Genomic DNA, 19,518 nt, shown 5'->3' with positions numbered 1-19,518 from the left:
TGGCTTCTAGCCTCCCTGCCGAAGTTACTGTGAATTATTAAAAAAAAAAAGATTTGGGGGTGAAAGTTCTGTTTTACATCAAACCCCTGAAAGTACTTTTGAGGCAGGGGGTAACATTTGACTATATGGCTCTGAAACGTGGGGAAGATCACCTGGGCGGGAGACCACAACTGCAGTGGGGGCAGCGAGCAGTGCCTTCTTCGTCAGGCTGTTCTCATTTAAAGATCTGAGTTTAAGCAGCTATATAGGGAGGGAGACAAAACAAACTTTCAAGGCTCTAATCTCATCAAAATACATAATTTTATAAAATTGTGGATACATACTGTTTGTGCTCTGATTTCCATTAGCATTAATCCTACAGGAAGAATCCCACTAAGTCCTGGAGCCATGGGTTCCAACCCTCCTCCTGTCGCTGTAGGACTACGGGACCTCAGGCAAGACACTTGGGCGTCGTGGGCAGCTCTTTCCGCATCCGTACGGAGGACTCAGGGTTGCTTGCAAGCTCACACACGTATTTACACATATCACTAGAGTGCACATGCTTGCCATTTTTAATGGCTATAGTGTTCTAAGGGCCTAATAATTGCAGTGAAAAACAGCCATGAAGAGAGTAACAGAGAGGACGAAGTACATTTACAAGCACATGCAAGTGAACTGACGCTGGAAGATAAAGTTGAAGAATGAAACCTAACACTCTTCAAGTTCTGAAGGCCAAATTAAAAAACTTAGCAAGAAAAATTAGCACTTAGATTTGCATGAGACAGATCCTCAGGATTCAAATTTAGATCTTATCAAAAACCTGCTTTAAACAATGTGAGGGGGAACAAGGGATTAGCTTATAAATATGTAAATTATCGACTTGTGATAGTTAAAACACACTAGGTACCCTATGTTAAGCTGCCATCTTAACTGCTAATTAACCCGCCTGCCAGATTACCTGACAAGCTCCCTTAAAATCTGCTGGCCTTGGCACAAGACCTCGCGTGGTTCACTTGCTTTCTAGTACACCGAACATTTCCGTCCTCTCCAATTTAGTCGTATGCTTAATAAGGCTTAGTTGTTTGCCCCCCAGTTTGTCCCAGTATGTAATCATGTCTCCTGCAGAATTGTGTAACTGATGAAATGAGTGCAAAGGTGCCTTTATGAGCGGTTGGAAAGACCCAAAGGCTACTCGCTACTGCCACCCCCGCAGCAACGAGCATGCCTTGTGCCCAGATCTGTTTCCAAAGAGTCGCCTATTTAGCCCAAGATTCCTGGAGAAATGGCTCATTCCGTATCTGGGGCATTGAACCTGAGATGTCAGAAGGAAATGAAGTCCCGAAACACTAGAGAAGAAGGAATGGTCAAAAGACATGAGCGATACTAGAAGGGTTCCAACTCAAACTTGGGACAATTTGAGCAACAGAAACAATGGCCATAATTGATTTTCAATACATGGAATCGCTTGTCATCACTGCCAAGCCCTTACTCTGAAAACTCTTAAGGAGAAGAATTTAAGTATGACCTTGCGTCTCGTGCGTTCCCAGTGGATGACAGAAAGCTCTGCCTTACAGAAGTATGCGTCAGTAAACGTACAAATTGCCATTCTGCAAATCTTAGTGAAACAGCTGATTCAGGGAGTTATCATCATCACTGGATATTAAACCACCGGCTGCTGGGCTGCTGGCAAACAGAATATCCATACGCTGCCGAAGTGTCAGTCCACAGATGAACCGCAACAGGAAAACCCTGTCTTCACACTGGGAGGGTATGGTGGTTACCATGTCCACCAAGTGGTCAGGTTTCACATCACTGATAGTCAACAAAATTTTAGTAAGACTTTGGATGTGATGCAACACGGAATACATCTGTGAAGTGTTAATGTTACACGTCGAACTGGAAGCCAATCAATGCTTTGGCCCTAAATGCTAGTTTACAGAAAATGCAGGGGAGACAGGAACAAGATAAACCATATACAATCAGTTAAATCCTCAATGTGAGACATTGTACAACTGACCTGCTATATTAAAAAAAAAAGAAAAAAAAAAGGTCCTGGAGAAAATCAGAAGTGGGAGACATCTCGATAGATGAAACAGATTAACAAGTAAACATCATGTGTGAAACTTGATAACATCAATAGGGAAAATTTAAACATGGATGAAGCATTAGATATTTGAAAATTATTCCTTTTTCGAGGTAGGTAATGGTATGTGGTTATGTGAAAATCTGTCCTTACTTTTATAAGATGCATGCTGAAATATTTAGGGGTGAAATGTCACATCTAACTTTCCAATTGTTCAGTAAAAGATGTTAAATTTTTAAAGCTAGGTGGTAGATATACAGTTCGCTTTATTACATTTTCTGTGTATTTCAACACCTTTGTAATAAAAAAGTTGTGGAAAATAAGACTTAAAAAAAAACTTGGATTACATGTGGATCAGACAACTGTAAAAGTGGGAAAAATACACAAAGATTTATGGTTCTCTACCATTCTGTTATTTTTAAGGGCATCAATTGCCTCAGTGTATCAATGGAAGACTTTATAAATGCATTATTTACATAAAACTCACGAAGGAAATACAAATTAAAGCAAAGAAAGGCGCTATGGACTGTAACACTCCATACATTTATGCCAGGAGGGGAAAAAAAAGTGTTGTGTAAGGTATGAAGTGGCATTATAAATAAAAATTGCATCTTAAATACAACGGTTATTTTCTAACATGGTAACTACGGCATGAACTTGATTACGCAACCTGAAGACAACCTACACTTTGTCAAGGATTCCATGACATCAGGGTTAACTGATGTGAGGACAAGGGAAAGCAATAACTTCTTGAGGAAAACACTCAACAAGAAAGCCTTGAAGATGCCAGCACGCCCGGTCTTCGGCACCTGTTTGTAGGGCGTTCCTATCAACAGTAACATCCAAATGAAGCTGCATGGTCAACATATGCTTAAACTGGTATTTACGGCACCAGAATTTCTATCAGTTTTTCTTCATCCAGCTCAGGAAAACTTCCTGTGCAAAGATGTCCCATAATTTGCTTAGGAATATTCCCCACTGTTAAGACGTGGAATTCTGATTCTTCAATTTAAGTAGTTCCTATTACCCAGTAAAGAATCACTATTTGTTTAGTGTTTCTTTGCACACATGTACAAAAAAGAATTTTCAATGCAACCAACTTCACTCCGTATCTGTTAATTCCACCTTATTACTCAACTCTAACTTACCTACTTATTCATTAATTCAACAAACATATACCGACCACTTTCCATACGCAAGGCACTGAAGAAACAAATTAAGGGCAGGATGAAATCTCAGCTTTCACAATATGGTCTTATATTCTGATAGTGGAATGCTGTGGATATTAAATAAAATAGTATTTTTACCTATTTCTGTTTGCATTTCTGCCAGTTTTCCTTTTATGTTTAGGACCCCACAAACTTAGTTACTGTTTAAATGATTACTGCATCAACGCTTTTTCCAATGTTTTCTGACATTTTAAGAGCAATTCCCATTTTTACTTGTATGTAGGAGAAAGTACCAATTCCAATTATTCCTTTAAAATCAGTCACTTCATTTTTAGTTCCTTCTTATCAACAGGCTGAATCTGGTCTTATTCACTCTTACCTTCTTCGGTAAAGCAAGTCTAACAACAGTTCAGGTTGTAAGTTACCTGTGTATTCTGTCTTAACTGCTAAGTCTTCACCCTTGATTGTTCCCCTGACCCACTTTCTGTAGTGAACTTTACATCTATTTTCCATTACTGATCTTTTCCTCACTTTGTGAGGAATAGCTGCTTTCACCACTTCTTCGTCTTGGGGTACAGGCTCACATTTGGCAACCCAGTTTAGTAGGCTTCTTAGGCTCATTCCGTGACATGTCCTCTGTCATCTTTCACTACTTTAGAAAGCTTTCCGTTGCTTAAATTAGCTGTGGTTTTCAGCACGATAAGAAGTCCTGAAAGGATCCAATTAAGAAGTCTGGGCCCTGCACACAGTAGGCACTCAAGAAACGTGTCTCAACAGAAATGGGCTTTCTATGGTAAAGCAGCCACGGGAGAACCTTAAGTTACGAATTTAGGAGTCGGGAAAAAATGGGAATTTTATTCTTATTTCTTCCTTCAGGAGGACAGAAGTCAAAACCTAATGAAACTAAGGATAGTATGTTTTAAAGATGAATTTAAGGTTGGGTGTTTAATTTTTACCTGTTTAACTAAATTTGTACAAATGTCTAAGGGTTCTATATACATTAGTTTATCCTAACGGATCATCTTTCCTTAAGCTCTCTTCCTTGAGTATTTCAATATTTAAAGGAAAATGTAATCAACAGTGGTCACATAAAAATTAAGATACTTTCCACTATATTTTGCAAACCTACTGGCTCCACATGGCAGTTATGGCAATAACAGGAAAAGGGAAGGGAACCCTTTACATATTTAAGGCTTCAAAGCTGGGAAGAAATAAAGGCCTGAAAGCAGCTTTTTCAATTATCCCAAGATTACTCATTAGCGTGAAATCCCTACTTGATGGAAGCTTTCCCAAGTTACATTCATAAGGTCTCATCGAGAAGTACTTGAAATACACGAAGTTGATGAGTTACAGATCTTTGAGTACTCTTACTTTTACAGGATTTCTTTCTGGAATGAATTGAACTGATATCAAATAAAGGTTAAGAAGTGAATGAAGTTTTCTTTTTAAATGTCACATTAAATTTAAATAGCTTATATCCACATTACTAATTCCAATACTTCTGCTGAACGATATCTAATATATATTGCACTTCCTTTGGGCTTGTTTTGAATAATGTTGTAACAAAATACAAAATAAAATTTGAATGAATTGTAAAACCAAACTGAAGTCTCCTGTATCTATCAATTATGATGTCTGGCACCTGTATGAACACGCTGATGCTGAATGAGGTTTGTACTCTGGGTGAAGGTTTTACCACATATCCGGCACGCATACGGCTTCTCTCCTGTGTGAATTCTCTGGTGTTGAATAAGGCATGTTCTCTGGCTAAAATCTTTATCACATTCATTACATTTATAGGGTCTCTCTCCAGTATGAGTTCTCTGATGTTGATTAAGTGATGAGGAGTAAATAAAAGCTTTCCCACATTCATTGCATTTATACGGCTTCTCTCCGGTATGAATCCTTTGATGCTGAGTAAGATTGGCACCCTGTCTATACGCTTTCCCACATATATTGCATTTGAAGGGTTTCTCTCCATTATGAATCCTTTGATGCTGAGTAAGGTGTACGCTCTGGCTGAAGGCTTTCCCACACACACTGCATTTGTATGGTTTCTCCCCAGTGTGTGTTCTATGATGTTGAGTAAGGTTTGCACTCTGGCTGAAGGCTTTTCCACATATTTTACATATATAGGATTTCTCCCCAGTGTGAGTAGTCTGATGCTGAATAAGAGTTGAGGAATGAGCAAAGGCTTTTCCACACTCGTTGCATTTATAACACTTCTCTCCAGAATGAATTCTCTGATGTCGAATAAGGTAAGTACTCTGACTAAACACTTTCCAACACTCATTGCATTTATAGGGTTTCTTTCCAGTATGTATTTTTTGATGTTGAAGAAGGTGCGTACTCTGACTGAAAGTCTTCCCACATTCATTGCATATATAAGGTTTTTCACCAGTATGAACTCTCTGATGATTAATCAGCGATGAACTGTGGCTGAAGGTTTTACCACATTCCAAGCATTTATATGGTTTCTCTCCAGTATGTGTCCTCTGATGTATAGTAAGGTGTGCACGCTGACTGAAGTCCTTTCCACAGTCATCACACTTATAGGGTTTCTCTCCAGTATGAATTCTCTGATGTATAGTAAGGTGTGCACGCTGGCTGAAGGCTTTACCACACTGGTGGCATTCATATGGTTTTTCTCCAGTATGCATTCTCTGATGTGCAATAAGGGATGAGATATGCCTGAACTCTTTCCCACATTCTTCACATTCATGAGATTTTTCTTTGGCATGGGTACTTTGGTGTTTCACGAAGGATGGGTTCTTCCTAAACTTTTTCCCACACACGTTACACTTATAAGGCTTCTCTCCGGGATAAATCTTTCTATGTACAATACCATATGAGACATGACTGAAGGTTGCCCTGCCTTCATCATACATAGTTTTATTATCTGATTGGGTACCAAACTGAATAATTAGGTTTGAATGCTTTTCAAAATTATTTCTATATATATCATATTTACTAAGATACTCTTCCATACAGTCATCTTCTCTCGAGAGGACTGATTTCAAAGCGAAATTTCTTTCATTAGTGGGAATCTTCCTGAAGGTATCTGATGCTTGCCTCCCTAATCTCTCATCGTAGTCATATGGTTCTTCCAATTTGACGGTCTGAGTTCCAGTCTTTGTGAGTTTAGAAATATTTGTAACTGGAGTACATTCCTGGGCTTCTGCTTTCCATTCTGAGATAAAAAGAATATACAATATAAAAAGTTTTCCTCTATTTGGAGAAAGGAAACTGCCAAAACAGAAACGAAATACTGAACATAAATAAAATGCTTAAAAAGACTATGGCTCTGACAACCTCATAACGTGGTACTTAAACCTTGGGAAAAAGAGAATACAGGGGCAGAAAACCAGAAGACCAAACTGCTGAAAAAGGAGAGGCTCCTCACCACTCACCATAGGCACAGATTAATAAAATAGGTTAGGCCAAGTAGCCAGGCTAAGAGATGTGAAAACAGGGGCACCTCAGTGACCCAGTTGGTTAAGTGGCTGCCTTTGGCTCAGGTCATGATCCCAGTCAGGGTCCTGGGGTCAAGCCCCACATCGGGCTCCCTGCACAGCAGAGAGCCTGCTTCTCCCCCTCCCTCTGCTGCTCCCCCTGCATGTGCTCTTGCTCTGTCAAATAAATAAATAAAGTCCTAAAAAAAAAAAAAAAAAAAAAAGGAGAGATGTGAAAACACCAGATAAGACTGGGATAACGCGGGATGGCTTCATGGATTGATCTGTATAAAGCAGACACGGACTCTCATTGACTCCTTCCAACCTACTCTTCACAATCCACATGACATTCCAAAAGCAATTTCAAGGAGTGTTCTCCATGTTTAAATAGCTCTAGTAAATCTCTCATAGTAATAGTTCTCAAAGTACAGTCCCCAGACCAGAGGCATAAACAACACTATCACTTGGGAATGTTTTACGTTATTGGTCCCCATCCAGACAAGCTGAATCAGAAACTTTGGGGGCTATGGAACCAGAAAAGACCCCAACAGCCAAAGGAATGTTGAAGAAGAAAACCAAAGTTGGTGGCATCACACTCCCGGGGTTCAAGCTCTATGACAAAGCTGTAATCACCAAGACAGTACAGTACTGCCACAAAAACAGACACACAGGTCAATGGAACAGAACAGAGAGCCCAGAAATGAACCATCAACTCTAGAGTCAACTAATCTTCAACAAAGCAGGAAAGAATATCCATGGGAAAAAAAAGTCTTTTCAACAAATGGTGTTGGGAAAATTGGACAGCCACATGCAGATGAATGAAACGGAGCCATTTCCTGACACCAAATACAAAAAATTGACTCAAAATGGATGAAAGACCTAAATGTGAGACAGGAATCCATCAAAATCCTAGAGGAGAACACAGACAGCAGCCTCTGCGACCTCGGCCGCAGCAACTCCTTACTAGACACGTCTCCAAAGGCAGGGGAAACAAAAGCAAAAATGAACTATTGGGACTTCATCAAGATAACAAGCTTTTGCACAGCAAAGGAAACAGTTGACAAAAATCAAGACAACCTACAGAATGGGAGAAGATATATGCAAATGTCTTACCAGATAAAGGGCTAGTCTTCAGATCTATAAAGAACATATCAAACTCAACACCCAAAAAACAAATAATCCAGTCAAGAAATGGGCAGAAGACATGAATAGACAGTTCTTGAAAGACACGTAAATGCCCAACAGACCCACGAGAAAATGTTCAATATCCCTCGGCCTCAGGGAAATACAATCAAAACCACAATGAGATACCACCTCACACCAGTCAGAATGGTTAAAATTAACGTCAGGAAACAACAGATGTTGGTGAGGATGTGGAGAAAGGGGATCCCTCTTACACTGCTGGTGGGAATGCAAGTTGGTACAGCCAATCTGGAAAACAGTACGGAAGTTCCTCAGAAAGTTAAAAATTGAGCTACCCTACGACCCAGTAATTGCATTACGGGGTATTTACCCAAAGGATACAAACACAGTGATCGGAAAGGGTACCCGCACCCCAGTGTTTATAGCAGTAATGTCTACAACGGCCAAACTATGATGGAAAATGCCCAGATGTCCATCAACAGATGAATGGATAAAGAAGATGTGGTATAGGAGCGCCTGGGGGGCTCAGTTAAACGTCTGCCTTCGGCTCAGGTCATAATCCCAGGGTCCTGGGATCAAGCCCCACGTCAGGCTCCCTGATCAGAGGGGAGTCTGCTTCTCCCTCTCCCTCTTCTGCTCCCCCTGCTTGTTCGTTCTCTCCCTCCGCCCAACTCCCTCTCAAATAAATAAATAAATAAATCTTAAAAAAAAAAAAGATGTGGTATATATATACAATGGAGTATTACTCGGCCATCAAAAAAAATCTTACCACTTGCAATGGCATGCATGGAACTAGAGGGTATTATGCTAAGCAAAATAAGTCAATCAGGGAAAGACAATTACATGATTTCACTCATATGTGGCATTTAAGAAACAAAACAGGATTGTAGGGGAAGGGACGGAAAAATGAAATAAGAAATTAGAGAGGGAGACAACCATAAGAGACTCTTAGCTACAGGAAACAAACTGAGGGTTGCTGGAGGGGAGATGGGTGGGGGAGATGGGGTAATTGGCTGATGGGCATTAAGGAGGGCACATGATGTAATGAGCACTGGGTGTTATATGCAACTGATGAATCACTGAACTCTACCTCTGAAACTTACAATACATTATATGCTAATTAACTGGGTAAATAAAATAAAATAAAATAAGAAACTTTGGGGGCACCTGAGTGGCTCAGTCAGTTAAGCAACCGACTTTGGCTCAGGTCATGATCCCAGCCATCTTGGGATTGAGCCCTGAGTCGGGTTCCCTGCTCAGCGGGGAGCCTGCTTCTCCCTCTCCCCCTGCCCTCCCACTCCCCGCTCATGCTTGTGCCCTCTTAAGTAAAATCTTAAAATAAATAAATAAATAAATAAATAAAGGGAACTTTGGAGACAGGGCTACACAATCTGTTTTACAAAGCCCTCCAGGTTGTTCTGATGTTCACTGAAGTTTGAGCACCAATGGCTTAAAGGAGAAAAGTTAAAAGTTCAAAATACCTCCACTTGACATATTCAGTACCCAAATAATCCAGCCTTTCCTAATCTACTGTATCTTCTGCCAAACTTCATATTTACCTTAAAATTTAAAGTTATCCACATAACTTCAAGCTACTTCCTCATAGCCTTCTATAGATGCCATGCAAATTCCAGACTTAGGCATTCTTTCTCTTTTTTAAAGATTTTATTTATTTGACAAAGAGAGCACGAGCAGGGGGAGGGGCAAAGGGAGAGGCAGAAGCAGACTCCCCGCTGAGCTTAGAGACAGACATGGTTCCAGTTCCCCGAGATCATTATCTGAGCCACAACCAAGAGTTGAAGCTCAACTGACTGAGCCACCCAGGCACCCTCAGACTTAGGCATTCTCTTAAGATAACTTCTCTATCTATTAAGAAAAAAAAAAAAATGTATGACCCAGCTCCTGTTTTCCTCTTTCTTAGAATCCTCAAGTGCAGATTAGGTTGAATCTTTTTGTAAGTCAACATGGTTCAAGTATCGGCAGTCTCATGTGATTCAACCCAGGGGCCACGACAGCACATGGCCTTACATTATTACTTCAGCGCTTCCTGTGTTCCTTGTATTTCCAACTTAGATGCAAACTCTGACAACAGCCTGTGACTCGTTTACATTTCCCTCAGAAGATGGCCCAACACTCTGGGTATGGTGGCCACCCAACTGAACAGGTAAAATAAATGACAATAATTTGCTGTAAAAACGTGAACCAAATGAAAGCACACACATACACATAAATGCGAAGCGAACAAAAAAATATCCCTGACCTTAAATCTGTCTGCAAAGCAATCAAATATGTATTTATTCATGCCTACTGTTTCCAGTATGATGGTTTAAAACAAATTTAAATTATACTATCTTTCTCCCTTGAAATCACGTCGAAAACACAGGACTTTCAAATATTATGAATTATGTAATGAAATATAATCAAATGTGGAATTTATAATATAGCGAAAATGGTACTGGATAGTTCAGAAATTTTCTAAGATGGAAATCAAAATATAAAAACCTTATATCAATTCCACAGAATCGTATGTGGTCATTAAAAGTGATAGCTGCCATTCACCAATAAAGGACTAGAGTAAGGGAATACTGGAATATTGATAACTGGTGAAAATAGGTAGATTTATGTACTTTGGTTCAGATACAAAAATCAGAGTTGACATTAGAAAATGCTTGGGAGTATGTTAAATGAAAAAAGTTGTCCCATAGCTTGCATGAAAATGCACTCGAACTAGAAAAATATTATCAAAGAGCTAAGAGGATTATAGCTTTTTGGTTTTTTAGAAGATTTTATTTATTCATTTGACAGAGAGAGCACAAGGAGGGGGAGCAGCAGGCAGAAGGAAAGGGAGAAGCAGGCTCCCCTCTGAGCAGGGAGCCCAATTCGGGGCTCAGTACCAGGACCCCAAAATCATGACCTGAGCCGAAGGTAGATGCCCAACTGAGCCACCCAAGTGCTCCATAAGAAAAATATTTAAAAACAACTCTCTCAAACCAGGATTTGTTACCGTTCCTTCCAGAAGAACGAAGTGAGAATGTTAATGGATTATAGGGGGCGCCTGGGTGGCACAGCGGTTAAGCGCCTGCCTTCGGCTCAGGGCGTGATCCCGGCGTTATGGGATCGAGCCCCACATCAGGTTCCTCCGCTATGAGCCTGCTTCTTCCTCTCCCACTCCCCCTGCTTGTGTTCCCTCTCTCGCTGGCTGTCTCTATCTCTGTCGAATAAATAAACTAAATCTTTAAAAAAAAAAAAAAGCTTCAGGGGTAGGTATGATTTGAGTTGAACCTTTAAGAATGGCTAGGTTAAATAAAGAACTGTGAAAATCCGGAGACAGGAATGGCCATCAAAGATCACTACTACTATTTGTGATTATCAAAGTTTCCATTTCCCGAAGTACGACTAATTAGATATCCTAACCAAAGGTTCAACTTATTACGTACCTCTTTGCTGGGAAGAAAGGGAAATCCTCAGAGGCCAAAAATCAAGCAAAAGCTGGAAGATGGAAGTCAGCAGGAGCTGACTGACACAGCTCCTCACTCTGGTTAACGGCCTTACACTTCCATTTTGAGGGTGCAAGGGGTCCAGGGGCCAGAAACAAAGCCTGGGGCCCTGACAAGGAAGGGAGGCGGACAGGACTCCTGAGCATACAGGATTATACTCTGCTTAAGGACTGGCTGGAAAAAGAACACAAAACCTAAAAAAAATCTCACTTCTACAGAAGGCAAAAAGGAACTTGACTTTCTCAGCCCTGGTGCTCTTTGGAGGGAGAAAATCCTCCCCCTAAAATAACCATAAAACGCCCCCTCTTGGGGATGACAGCCCCAATGCATGCTGCCTGAATGATCTAAAAAACTCCTCAGGCTCAAATTAAAGGGGTCCCAGACTGGTAGTACCTTCCAGGAGATTATCCTGACTCTAGTCTAGGCTCGTTTCCATTATGTCCTGCGCGTTTCTTCAGTGTTGGAGTGTGCCAAAGTCACTCCACGAAGAATTTACTGTGCTACGGATACATTGAGGTCATTCTGCTATAAATTATAAGAAGAATTAAGATTTAGCTTTTCAAGTAGTATTACCCAAGTTTGGGACAACTGAGCATGAAAAACAAAACAAAACAAAACTGGCATTAGTGGACTAATAATAACACACTGCATCTGGAAAAATTCCATTAGTCCAAAATGACATGATCACATCAAAAATGAGGTGGAAGGAAAAACTATTCTTTAGGGGAGAATGCTATTAATCCTGTAGAAGTGATGGCTGAATTAGAAAATCAGCATCTTGAAATCAGCAGTGTAATAAAGCAAGAATCAAGAATGGATGCTAAAAATCCTTAAATAAAATAGTACCAGAGAATGGAATAGTCATCTGGCCTCTAAGTATCACTCAACAGATTACTTATTGATTATAAGAAACAAATGCACCTTTAAAATGGAGAGATCTGCTCAACAGCACCTTAACTAAAATGAGTATCACCAAAGATGAGACAAATGGCAATGGGGAGTACACACCTATGTCGTCTTTTTGATAACATATTTCATCTGAATCTAAACATAAGGAAACAATCAGACAAATCTAGATTGTGGGTCATTCTAAAAAAACCTGGACTGGATCCTTCAGAAAAATATCAGAAGGGAAGGAAAGGGGAAAGAACAAAAACAAAGTGTGTGTGTGTGTGTGTGTGTGTGTGTGTGTGTGTGTGTGTGTGTGTAAACAGATAAAGCAAAGGGGCACCCGTGGCTCAGTCGGTTAAGCACTTGACTTGATTTCAGCTCAGGTCATGATCTCAGGATCGAGCCCTGTGTCAGACTCCGCACTCAGTGGGGAGTCTGCTGAGATTCTCTCTCTCCCTCTGCCCCCACTCCTCCCAAAAAGAGAGAAAGCAAAAGTGGCTAAATGATGGTAGCTGGTGGTTCCAGGTGAAAATTACACAGGTGTTCAATGCACGGATTCTGCAAGTTTTCTGTAGGTTTGAAGCTCTTTCGGAGGAAGAAAGGAATGGGAAGAACCAAAAAGCCCACCAAGGAACAGATTCAATAAATTATGAGACACACAATAAAATGAACTCTTTAAAAAAAGAGAATGAAGAAGCTCTTTATATCCTTATTTGGAACACTTCTGAAGATATGCTTTTAAGAAAACAAAAGCAAAGTACAAAATCATGTGTACAGTTTGCTACCATTTCTGTTAGAAAATGGAGGAAAAGTCTGACTTAGTAGAGCGTGTGACTCAATCCAGGGTTAAGAGTTCGAGCCTCACACTGGGGGCAGAGATTACTTAAAAATAAAATCTAAAAAGGAGGAAAAAACATTTTTCCCCCAAATGATATAAAGAAAGCATCCCAAATATAGGATTTTTAAGAAAAAATGTACACACACACACACACACACACACGTACATAGTGAAGATTTTATTTATTTGAGAGAGAGCAAGAGAGAGCATGAACAGGGAGAAGGAGCAGAGGGAGAAGCAGACTCCCTGCTGAGCAGGGAGCCTGATGTGGGGCTCGATCCCAGGACCCTGACATCATGACCTGAGCTGAAGGCAGACACCTACCTGACTGAGCTACCCAGGTGCCCCCAAAACATTTTTATATTGACTTTATATGCAAACAGGAAAAAAACAAAATACCTGAACAGAAACAACTAGAAACAGGCACCAGTGGTTAGGTGCTAGGAGATGCAGGAACTTATGCTACACAGCAAGAGAACATTTTTGAATCTTTTGAAGATTTTTTTCAAAATTAGAAAATGAAGAGAAGAAGGAAGTAGAGGCTGGAGGCTTCAGGGGTTTGCTGGCAAACAGAATACAAGAAACTTACAAAGGAGAAGGTCTGAAATTAAAATTTTAGGGACCCTCACACATGCTTATAAAAGAGGGAGGGGACAACGGCACAGTGAAAGTGCCAGACAAAGCGGGGGATGGGACGCAGGGGTCACAGGGAAGGATGAAGTGAGAGACACTGGGGAAAAGTAGAATAATGGTGTCTGGAGGCAGCCTCTGCAAGGAAGCAATGCCAAACAGTTTACTGTTCCTGACAGGCCAGGACGTCTCTGCGGAGTGACTCGGCCATATTTAAAAAACAGATCTCACTGCACTTACGTTTTTAAATGCAAACAGTCTCATGACAGTTATTCTCTCACCTGGACTAGGGCCTTCTAAGATTTCTTTTATCACCATCCACGGTTCTTCCAGTATGGGAATCACAGTTGGTCGGTACACTGTAAGTCCTGTTTAGGAGAAATAGAAGGAGTTTTATCCTGGAGATAAACAGTTGTTCGAATTTTACTGCCTGACTTCCACTTAACAGTGAGGACAGACTTCTGCAGGAAAGCAACGGTTCATAGACGTGATCTAGGGGGAGAAGGAGATCACTGTGCTTTTCAGTGCTGGGATAACAAAGTCCTGCTACTCAGGAGCGTATGTGCAGAGAGCTCATGTGGGGAGGATCACAGGAAAAGCATGGAGTGGGCAAGGTGCAGTGCTGTGTGGAAGCCCTGGGAAGCTGTGTGGCATAGTTTTCCACGATTCTTCACTTAGAAACCTTTTATTTGGGAAAAGGGAGAACATGGCTTTGTCTATGCCCGAATGGGATGAGCACACTCACCTCTAGGTCCCATCCTTGGCAAAGTGTTCAGAGGCCAACTCATTTTTAACACCAGAGGAAAGAAAGATGGCTGATACTCTGGCAAGAGCGGGAGCGGAGGATGCTTACCGAGAGAAACCATGTTCCAGTAGTTTTGTAATGTCACTGTCTTGTACAATTCCTTCTGTACGGGACGCATTATCTCCCAGTCCTCCTGGGTGATATCCACAGCCACATCTTTGAATGTCATTGATTCCTGAAACAGCCAATATAACTTGGTTCAAGAACTGGTAGGAGGAGGATAGTGGGAACACCAGGGATGCGTGTGCTGGGGGGAACCACAGAATCTTGACCTTTAGTAAGACCCTCAAGGTGATCTAGTTAAAAGCCTCACCCAAGTTATGGATGAGCACACTCGAATGGTCCTACAGGGAAGTCTGAAAATAGAGACTTTGTCATTATGTTTTCAGCTGCATGAGTGTACGTATTGGCTCCAACCTAAAGGAGGGTTTTACACAGCTTAGCAGTTGAATGGTGGTGCTTTTCAAGCTCTGCCTTAAGAATTCAGTGTGTTATAATCTGAAATTTTAAGATATACTTGTGTGCTCTAGGATGAAATGCAGAGCCCTTCCTTCCTTTTTAAAATAAAATTGGGACCAAAACCCACACTGTTGAACTGTTATCCTTTCAACACATTTCACAATCTGGTAAGGTTAGTATCCCTCTTTTCTCTTTTTCTTCCTTCTGTTAAAAAAAAAAAAATCGATTCCTTTTACATGTTTTTCAAATAAACTTCGTAAGTTCCTTATAAAAATTGTATTGGGGTTTTGACAATTACACTGTTAATAATTTAGGAAGAAGAGACAATTTGACAACATTCAAAGCTTCCTTCATGTCTTACAGTATGATACAGGACATGGATGTACTACAAAATTTATACTATGTTTAGACCTAGATATTTTAAAATTTGAGGGTGGGGAAAACTATGCATAGAATCTTTTCTTTCATTTTATCACCTGCCTGATTTTAATGTATATGCAAGAAAGTGAATAATTTTCTTCTTTTTTAAAAGTAAGCCCTATGTCCAACATGAGGCTCGAACTCATGACCCTGAGTTAAGAGTCGCAAGCTCTACCAACTGAGCCAGCCACCCATGAAAATGATTCTCATGTGCCGTTTTCTGTAGTAATCACCTCACTCAAATTTTCTACTGTTTCCCAGTTTTTCCCTTGATTTTCTTAGGGTTTTCAGGTAAACAATCATATTGTCCAAGAATAATAATTTTACTCTACCAATTTCAGATGTATTTATTTACAGTAAAATTTTCTCTTGGGGCGCCTGGGTGGCACAGCGGTTAAGCGTCTGCCTTCGGCTCAGGGCGTGATCCCAGCGTTGTGGGATCGAGCCCCACATCAGGCTCTTCTGCTGGAAGCCTGCTTCTTCCTCTCCCACTCCCCCTGCTTGTGTTCCCTGTCTCGCTGGCTGTCTCTGTCTCTGTCGAATAAATAAATTAAAAAAAAAAATTTTCTCTTAAGGTGGCCTGATAGAACACAGAGTCACGATCAACAATGACACCAGAAAACAACATGGCCTTTAATTACTTGTTAATGAGAAAAATAATTTTAGAACTATTGCTTATTGATGCTTTACTGTAATCCAGGCTACCCTGAGTTTCATAATGTTTAATCCTCACAATCTAAGAAGTAAATTCTATTTATTAGCGCTTAATCACTCAGGCTAAGCATGGTGAAGTATCTTGCCCCAAATTATAGGTTCAGAATCAGGCACCAGACCTGACTCATCTGGCTGTGGAGGTCAATCCCTTAACCTCTATGCAATGTTACTGCCTTAAAATCAAACACTGAGGAAAGGCCTATCAGGGGAAGGCAACAAGAGCCTATTTCCTGTAAAGGGCAGTCACTTATCTTAACAGGCCAAGGTGGATTTAAAGACAGAAACTGATGTTTAAGTCCTAGATTGGGCTTTTGGGGGTACAGAAGTTACAGGGCCAGGACATAAAACGTCCTCACACAAACACCTCCAAGAAGCCATTTTAAAATCACAGAAAAAACTAACACTTACTTTGGTCACCAAGTCATTTAACCACCCTGCCTGGAAAGCAGGTCTTCCTTTGGGGTCTTCCTCTGGGATCTCTTGGGGAAGGGCAGAGTTCTGAGGAGCAGCTAGGGAAGGGAGACCACGATGGAGATTAGTCCTATCTGAACAGCCTAGGAAACTTCACCAAATAGATGCCTACACTTTCCTAAAGTGAGAAATGAGTACGAAACCAAAAACACACCCTACTTCAAAGAATCTGAGGGAAGGACCAATGACTTGTCCTAAGATACCAATGCAGGCCTCAAAAACAAGTCTGTTCTGGGACTGCTAAGGATATGTACCCAATTCCCAATTTTCTACTAAAGCTTCGTGTGATGTAAATTGTGTATGCTGTCTCTTAATACGGAAATGTGCTCTGGACCCTTTTCTACCTTTTTGGAAGCCTGTTATTATAAAATCCAATTCACAAAGCCAATGACTTAATGGCTCAAACCTCTGCAGGTAAAATTCCTGAGGGCTCACGAGCGGGTAATTGGGCTGTGTCTGGTCATTGTTTTAGGACACTAGGCAATGAGTGTTTGGTCTCAAGCAGTGGGAAGGGGCGCACCACGCAGGATGGGGTGCACGTTAAAGCCTGTTCTCACTCACTGCCCTTTGCTCCCCCCAATTTCTTTAAAGGGCTGCTCTGTGATAGGCTGGTTGACTTCTCTAACCACCCAGGATTCCTCCCCTTTCTGCCCTACAATTCTCACCTTCCTCCTCTTCTAGAATATGAGTCAAATCCTCCACCAGAGTCACCACTTCCTCACTGCTCTCTGGGTACTGGGACTTCACCCAAGTCCTAACCTCCCCAGGCAGGATGGTCAGGAATTGCTCCAGCACCAGCAGCTCCAGGATTTGTTCCTTTGAGTGAATCTCAGGTCTCAGCCATTTAAGGCAGAGCTCTCGGAGTTGATTCAATGCCTTTCGAGGACCCGCTAGGTCTGGATATGGAAAATTCCTAAAATTCTGTCGACAGGTCTCAGTGTCACGCAAGATTCTTGAAGCAAGAGCTTCCTTCTCAACACTGTGGGGTCCACTCTGAGCCTTGTCTGGCTTCCACATGAGAAGGACTTGGGAGCGTGAAGAACTGGTCATCCTCTTGCATGAAGCTAACATGGCTACAGACGGGAGAGTCAATCTGGCAAAATCCTTTATATCTCCAGGAGTGAGCCAACGGCTTGAAGTCTCATGCTAGAGCCACAGAGACATTAGATCAAGGGCCGCTGCAGCCAAGGGCAGAACAGGGTCAAGGTAGAGTTAGCAGCCTTAGTTACAAATTCTGAGCCCAGAACTTGCAGGGATGGTTAAGACACCCTGAAACACAAGAATAGACCATAAAGTCAAGAACTCTGGTGCTCTCTGCTATACACACACACAAACAGTAATAGCCTGTTCAGTGTGCACAGATAAACACACACAGACTTTACCTTGGTCTTCCTCCCCTACCTTCTCAGGCTTGTGAGATAAAAATGCGATCTGCTGGGGACAGGGCTTGGGACTGCTATCAAATGGTGGTAACAGAAGCAAAGACCTGAATCATGAGCAAGACAATAGATCAAACTTCTAACTTGCAGAAACAGTACTTAAACTTTTACAGAGAGGGGGAAATAGCTTTGGTATTCTTCTGATGTTACCGAAGCTATCAAGGACTGAACTGGCTCTCAATAACAACAAGGCTTATCTATAGAACAAACTGCGAGAATCCTTCCTAATGAAGTGCTCAACGTTCCCAAGGAAACTGTCAAGGAAAAAAGGGCGAGCCATTTACCTGTTTTGCATATTAATGCCAGTCTCTTCTGGCTTTTCCCTATCTAAGGGCTGAAGAGACAAGCCAGTCCGACTGGAAAAAAGTGGAAGAGAGGCTGGTGTGACTAGAAGCCCTTTTAAATGCTTCTACAGGAGACAATTTCTCATGAATAAATTTGAAACCAGGATTCCCGAGGAAAACCTCAGAACAGGCCTGACCCGGCGACCTGACACCACCTGTCCACGGGCTCCAGTTCTGAACCCTCCTCAAGCTCAGTCGTGTAACCAAAGCCAACTGTTTACAGGCCCTGCAGAGGATATGCGCCAGCCGCGACCGTCGCCTCCCCTGCCCGGTCGGGTCTCCCTAACTCCTCTTCAGCCGCAGGGTCGCGGGCAGCGGCGACCCGGGCCGCCGCAGCAGCCTCCACCCCGTGCTCGCCTTCTCCGCAGGCCGCGAGCGCGTACACCGCGCGGGGACGGGCTGGGGCTCCGGCCTGACCGCGCGGGCACTCGCCCCCGGCGCCCTCGACATCATTACCTGTCGCTGGGACCCGGCGGACGCGCAGCCGGAGCGGCCGGAGAGGCCCGGGGCAACAATGGCGGCGGGGGCGCGGGCGCCTGCGTGGCGAGCTCAGCCCCGCGCTGCGGAGGGGGTTCTGGCACCGCCGCTTCCCTAACCCGGAAAGCACGACGTGTCTCAGCCAGGAGCCGCACCTTCCAGCCCAGTCCTCAGAAGCCTGGCCCGGAACTCACCGCGCCTCGGCTCCACCGCGACCTCGCCTCAGCGCCACTGCGCATGTGCGCAAGGGGAACGCTGCGCGCCCACTGAGCCAATCGGAAGGCGCGTCCCGGCCCTCCCGCCCGCCCGAGCCTCGTTCCGTGGACCCGTCTCCATGGTAACCTCCTCCACCCATCACTGCGACTTGCTTCTTAGCCTGCAAGGTTTTACGGGAACTTTAAAGTTTCCCTGGGCAGAAGCAGGTATGGTAGATGATTGGGAGGTCGGGGAGCTACTAGCATCTCGGGGAGGGGGATGCGGATGGGCAGCGGTTAAAGCTCCGCCCTAATTAACCGGAGAAAACCTGGTGCCAGAGTTCTAGAGGAAGGAGGGGCAGGGAAGATGTGGGTCGAAAGGCAGAACAACCCAAAGTGCGTTTTCGGGCTTTAATGTGCATACACATCCACTGTTAAAGGTTCTGAGTCCCTCCTCAGGAATCTGATTCTGTTTGGAAAAAGGGATAACATTCAACAACATGCTGTTTACAC

The 19,518-nt window shown here is 42.5% G+C and overlaps 1 protein-coding gene across 5 annotated transcripts; it reads right to left on the bottom strand.

Annotated features, from left to right (window-relative positions):
- Positions 1-320: 320 nt before the first annotated feature.
- ZNF287 (zinc finger protein 287) lies at positions 321-19,054 on the bottom strand. 5 transcript variants are annotated; one of them, XM_034647359.1, is made up of 7 exons: positions 18,791-19,045; positions 17,934-18,037; positions 17,217-17,820; positions 16,489-16,589; positions 14,536-14,662; positions 13,964-14,050; positions 321-6,421 (listed from the first exon to the last, which is right to left on the bottom strand). In XM_034647359.1, exons 3-7 carry the CDS (start codon positions 17,620-17,622, stop codon positions 4,854-4,856), a joined length of 2,289 nt encoding a protein of 762 aa, XP_034503250.1. In that variant the 5' UTR covers positions 17,623-17,820; positions 17,934-18,037; positions 18,791-19,045; the 3' UTR covers positions 321-4,853. The 5 variants fall into 5 exon arrangements, with proteins under 5 accessions (XP_034503250.1, XP_034503249.1, XP_034503252.1 ...); XM_034647358.1 differs by having other exon boundaries at positions 17,953-18,037; XM_034647361.1 differs by lacking the exon at positions 17,934-18,037 and having other exon boundaries at positions 19,006-19,054.
- Between the last annotated feature and the right edge of the window lie 464 nt (positions 19,055-19,518).

The sequence above is a fragment of the Ailuropoda melanoleuca genome, chromosome 17, assembly GCF_002007445.2.
Source record: "Ailuropoda melanoleuca isolate Jingjing chromosome 17, ASM200744v2, whole genome shotgun sequence".
Taxonomy (NCBI): Eukaryota; Metazoa; Chordata; class Mammalia; order Carnivora; family Ursidae; genus Ailuropoda; species Ailuropoda melanoleuca.
Note: the sequence above shows the minus strand (reverse complement) of the source record. Positions and strands in the feature narration are given on the sequence as shown.